The 6,171-nt window shown below is 39.3% G+C and overlaps 1 protein-coding gene across 1 annotated transcript; it reads left to right on the top strand.

Moving 5' to 3' along the window:
* The first annotated feature begins 608 nt into the window (after positions 1–608).
* On the top strand, positions 609–1,779 carry LOC116421410 (olfactory receptor 10T2-like). Its single transcript, XM_031950764.1, has one exon. It carries the CDS (start codon positions 609–611, stop codon positions 1,545–1,547), a length of 939 nt encoding a protein of 312 aa, XP_031806624.1. The 3' UTR covers positions 1,548–1,779.
* The last annotated feature ends 4,392 nt before the right edge of the window (positions 1,780–6,171 follow it).

The following is a 6,171-nucleotide window of genomic DNA, read 5'->3' as shown; positions in this document are numbered from 1 at the left end:
GCAAATATGCATAATCAAGCAAAGTGAATTCCCACATTATATATATCTGAAAATGTATGTCTTATTCTGCATCTTGAGTTCACTATCTTTCCATCAGGAGGTGGATGACATGCTTAATCATCAATCCTCTGGAATTTTAATTCATCATTGTACTGATCAGAGTCCTCGAACCTTTCAAGTTGCCTTTCTTTATAATGCTGTTCTTAACATACAATGTTTTGTTTCTGTTCACTTCATTCTGGATCAGTTTATACAAATGTTCCCAGATTTCCCTGAAACCATCCATCATTCCTTATGGAACAATAATGTTCATCTTGGAGACTTTATGCTTTGTGAAACAAACAAGGCTGATTTTCTGGGTGATCAGACAGATTCCTCAGTTGATGATCTGCATTCACTGAATGTACTGAAGCACAGAGGCAAAGAGATCCTATCTCAGGGATGATGAGCCTAAAGTAGACAGGATATTCAGCAAGAGAAGAGTAAGACTGAAATAGTCAAAACGAATAGTAGAGTGGTACACCAAGCTCCATGGAGCAAAATTCATTTCTAGATATGGTGGAAGTTAAAATTTCCTTTCCTGTTTTATCTCTTTATAGATTCCTGGGATGAAGTTGGAAAATGAGACATGGATAGTGAAAGAATTTGTGCTTGTGGGGTTTTCCAATCTTCCAGATCTGAAGGCTACTCTCTTCATTCTCTTCCTACTCATGTACTTGATCTCACTCAGTAGCAACGTCACTATCATTACCATTATCTACCTAGATCACACCCTCCACACTCCCATGTATTGCTTCTTAGGGGTCTTATCCCTTTCAGAGACTTGCTACACTCTGGTCACCATTCCCAACATGCTGGTCCACCTGTTGATGGCGAACCAGGTCATTTCCATTCCTAGTTGCTGGGCTCAAATGTTCTTTTTTATTGGCCTGGCTTGCAGTAACTGTTTTCTCCTCACCTTGATGGGTTATGACCGGTATGTGGCCATCTGCCACCCACTCCGTTACACAGTGATCATGAGTCCATCTGTTTGTCTCTATCTGGGAAGCCTGGTCTTCTGCTCAGGATTTCTGGTGGCTGTCACTGAGACTTGCCTCATATTTTCCTCCTCCTTCTGCCACAGCAACCAAGTGGAACACTTCTTCTGTGACATTGCACCAGTTCTCAAACTTAGTTGTACTCAGAGTGCAGCCAAGGCCCTGACTATCTTCTTCTTTAGTGTGATAGTGCTGCTGGCCTCCTTCTTCCTCATTCTGCTCTCATATGCCTTCATTGTGGCTGCCATTGTGAGGATCCCTTCTGCTGCTGGACGGCGCAAAGCCTTCTCCACTTGTGTGTCTCATCTCACAGTGGTCATTGTGCATTTTGGATGTGCCTCAATAATCTATCTGAGACCAAAGTCAGGGAGCAACCCAGATCAGGACCGAATGGTGGCTGTTTTCTACACAGTGGTTACCCCATTGCTCAACCCTGTGGTGTACACCCTACGTAACAAGGAGGTCAGAGTAGCACTAAAGAGGACCTTGGGTTGCAGACTGAGGACCTAGAATAACTAATTGCTAGCATGTGGCTAGAAAAAGGAGCAAAGCAATAGTGCATTTTCAAAAGGGACTCATTTATCCAAATTCAGTTGGGTCAACAGCTTTAATTGTTCCAGGGTTCCAAAGTCATATCTCAGTGAACTGAACTGGAGACCACTCTAAGACCACAACTTAATTGGAGACTAGACTTCTCAATTGCTTATCTTTAAATCCCATCCCCATAATTCTAGAAGGTCTACCTCAGCAAATCATGCAGTTTTATAGTCTACTTCTGTATCCATATATTCTAAATTAATTAGCTTTGAAAGTGGCTTTGTTGAAGGAGCATGGAAATCATCAGTGCCCTATAGACTCCTTTACTTTCTTGTCATCCTTTCATTGGCTGGGCATATGAACCACTAAGAGATCCAGGATGACTGTGCGTCTTGCCAAGCAGTTCAGAAAATCTTTGGAAGGAAGAGAAGCATCGCTTTGCCAGATTTAATTCAATGGGTGTGAAGATAGGAACAATGGAGTTTGAATTCATTTGAAATCTTCCCCCCCCCCCCCCCCCCCCGCCCACTCAGAATAGAGAAAGAACAAGAAACTGGAAAAATTCAATTAATAATTTTTTAAAAAATGCTTTATTACTTATAAAAAAGACTGTAAATATTTCATTTCACCTTTGAAAGGTGAAAGATGACTAGGGTATGTAGGAATAAAATGCAAATAACACAGAAAAAAAGAAACATAACAATATAACACAGAAAATAACAAACAGAGAAACAGTTTCTCCAAGCAAGATAGTAGTTTATTAATAGTGATGCATGAAGCTGTTAATAAAGTGGATCAGACAGCTCCTCTCAATTAGGTCAATGACCGTGAAATGTTGGGGGAAACCCATTTAATTGAGCTACAAAAAGGGAAGATTTCTGGGTGGTTGGAGACTAGCTTCACCAGGAAAAGGTGGCTTGTTTTTCAGATGTGGAGGATGGTCATACCATGAAACAATTAAAGACCATTAATTTTTTTATGGGCTTCAATTGCTTCTAGTAATCTTGGCTAGAAATTAGAACCACCCCAGTCAGAATGGCAGGATTAGCCATCCCTTTGGGGAAACCAAATCACTTCTCCTTTTACAAGGAGAGACAACTGTTCCTTGGAGAGGGACTCAACCAAAAACTGGTTTTTGGTATACAAAACAGGTGTCCCAGGTTAAGTCAAAAGGAAGACAATGTCTTTTGACCATGTCTTACTGGGAGAGATCACATTTCTGAGCTTAGCTGAGAAATGGAGTTTGACAAAATGGAGAATAAAGGTTGATTACAGAGTAAAATCAATTGTTAAATGATAACAGCACAATTTTAGTTTTCTTAGGTGTGTTATGGCACAGAAAAGTCTCTGTAGTTGCAGTTATAAGAGGCATAGTAGAACCAGTCATCTTCCTTAAAGAGTAATTTCCTCCAAGCCAGCTCATATCCTAGCTTGTTTTCTTGATTGTTCCTCACCTACCTCTACCCCCAGCTGCTAGTGCCTTGGTTTTTTGCCTTTTCCCCAGTGCTTAGTACAATGCTTGGCCCCTAGATGCTTAATAAACATCAATTGACTGACTGCTTCTGAGGAAGGAGTTACCTTCTGGCACAAGGCACAAAATAGAAGTAGAGAATCTCATAATTTCATGTTCAATGGAGCTGTAATCAGTAGTGATGATGGCACCAGGGACCCGTACACAGCAGAGGTCAAAAATGGCAGAGGCTGTGCATCTCACAGAGACTTCATGCCACAAAGCGATAGTTATTACAGGCAGAGTTTGTATTCAAGGCCATTGGTTGCTTTGAGTTGTGAGTTGCCCCTCAGTGTGTGCTTTAGTCACATGCATTTTCTATGAGTATGCTTTTCAATGCACATATCATAGCCATACATACTCCCTGCATGTGTGACACTTCTCTCCATGTGTTCCCCACATAACTCTATTCTTTTCATGGATAATATTTGTAGAATACAAACTCTTTGAGGGTAGGGGCTGTTTTATTTTTATCATTGCATCCTTATTCCCTAGCACATAGTATGTACTCAATCAATGCTTGTTGATGGAACAGAATTGAAGATTGAATTGATTTGTATATTTATGAATTTGCCTCCAATTGATGAGGGAAACATTTATTATTACTTTACTTACTATGTTATTTTATTAAATACCTTTGGTATGAATTAATTGTTTCTTTGGCTAACTTAAAAAAAGATAAAATCATTAGTAGGGGCTCACTTGTGCCATAATTTTAGTTAGATACAATCAATCAATCAATTAAAATTTATTCAATGACTTTTATGTGCCAAGAAATTTGCTAAGTGCTAAAGATTTTTTTTCAAAATAGCAAAAGAGAGTTTCTGCTCTCAAGGGTTTAGAATCTAAGGGGCAAAGCAATATGTAAACAAATATATAAAAAGTAAGCTATATAGTAGAAATAATATAGGGAGGGCAGTAGAATAAAGGAGGGGTGGGGATGCTTTCTTGGTGAAGATGGAATTTTAGTTGGAAATTAAAAGAAACTGGAGAGATCAATAGTTGGAGAGAAAGAGGGAGAACATTCTAAAAATAGGTCACAAACAGAGAAAATACCTGGAACCAAGAGATAGAGTATCTTGATAGTGGAACAGTTTGGGAGACTACTGTCATAAGATCAAAGAGTAAAGAATATTTGGAATCTGGAGAAATGAAAAGTATCATTGTATATGAGTAGAAGGATATTATCTATATGAGTAAAACCTTTTTAAAGGCATTTCACCCCAGTTGGAAACTAAGGAAACCATTATTAGTATCTATAAGGGGAAATAGATTTGTGAGACATTGGGATATGAGATCTTTTCAGAATTGCTCTCTTTCTCTTCCTTTGTTATTGAGAGCCACTTTTTGTTGGTCATACAAGAAGGGACTAGAGAGTGACTATGGGAAGACTCTAGTTCTGTTCCTGCTTTGCACCCAAATAGCCACTGATTCTGGCAATCAAGGTCAGAGATTTCCATGCAAGAGAGACTTTACATTAGCAATTTAGCTACCAAGGATAGGAAGAATTGTGACAGTTGGACTCTGTAGTCCCTTTCTACCATGTGAGTGGACAATGGCAAATGTGGGGGGTTGGATTTGTGTTCTGTCAGCATTTATACCTCTATGTTGCCACTAGAACTAGTGGGAGGATTGCTGAGGACAAATTGTGACTGGTAACAGTAGTCATGCCTTAAAATCCGACCTGTTATGATTAAGACCAGTGGAAGAAGGACCCAGATGAAAGTGGAAACAGAAGCAGGAGCCTCTGAATATTTGACTGGTGGCTCAAGTCTAGGAGCATCTTATGGGAAATTCACATACTGCATTCCCTTTTTGGAGAATTAATAAAGTCACACCTTATCTTCCTGTCTGTTTAAGTAAGACACTATGCAAGCTGATGTGGGCTTTATATGTGTAACATAATACCCAGTGTCACATGAGATATATCAAATGCACTATGTAATCTATGTCTATGCACATTTAAAGATAGTTAAAAATAGCTTGCCATTAAAATGATACACTGGTAAAATAAAATTTAAAACGTGATTTAATGTTTGAAATTTTAATTGACAGAATGCTTGATAGTAGAACAAGATGGTTATATAAAAGTCCAGGCAAACAGTGAAGAACACTGATTTCTGAATATAGTGAAATGATGGCTTCCACTTGTGCAATTACGTCAGTGTTTTAATCATCCCAGACTTTTCACTTCTTCAAAGTTCATGATGATAAAGCCAGTATTCTCATGGTGATACTATGTGACTGAATCTTAAAAAAAGCTTTTTTGCATTGACTTCAGTAATTCAGTCCCTTGGGCCTGTGAGGGAGTATCCTGGAGTACAAAGATTTTTTTTTTTCCTTCTAGCTTTTGATAGTGTAAATCCCAGAAGCAAAATCACAAGTAGTGTTTCTGTCATTCTTAGCTTCCCAGGGAGAGGTTGTTTGTAATGAGCAGAATCCCTCTGAGATAGAATTGTCTCTGCTTGCTTCCTAAGAACCATACATATAATGGGATTCTTAATTTGTACATTCTGCCCATCTATACCAAGTAACAAATAGTCCCCTCAGGAAGAGAACCTGAAGGGGAAATAGAAGTTTCTTGCCATTCTCCTTCAAAGGTAAGTCTGGGCTCTTGGACAATCAGGGACAAATGGAGGGGACTAGACCAGTTATTCCTGAAGATAATAAAGTTTATGAAAACCCTAATAGCTCTTTAGGAAACACCTGGTAACCCAATCACAAAGGACAAAAGCATCAGTGAGCTATCAGACCTGCACTCTCCTGGAGGTGAGGGTCCAAGCTCTGGCCAGACAAATGTCCAGACAAATTTTCCTCTTACCTTCCAAGGAAATCACTGAGATTGAGAAGATGCTTCATTGGCATAGCCTTGACTCATCCCTTTCAAGGTAAAAAGGAGAAGTCCATAGTTATATGGGATTTAGATCTGGATAAGACCATAAAGTTCATCTAGCCCAAACCATCATAAACTGCCGACCAAAGGGAGGAAGTGACTTGTCCAAGATCGTGCAACTAGTGAGTAGTAGACCTGGGCTTTGAATCTACACTCTAGCACATAATAGGTCAATCCCAAGTGAAACAGAACAG

The sequence above is a fragment of the Sarcophilus harrisii genome, chromosome 1, assembly GCF_902635505.1.
Source record: "Sarcophilus harrisii chromosome 1, mSarHar1.11, whole genome shotgun sequence".
Lineage (NCBI taxonomy): Eukaryota > Metazoa > Chordata > Mammalia > Dasyuromorphia > Dasyuridae > Sarcophilus > Sarcophilus harrisii.
Note: the sequence above shows the minus strand (reverse complement) of the source record. Positions and strands in the feature narration are given on the sequence as shown.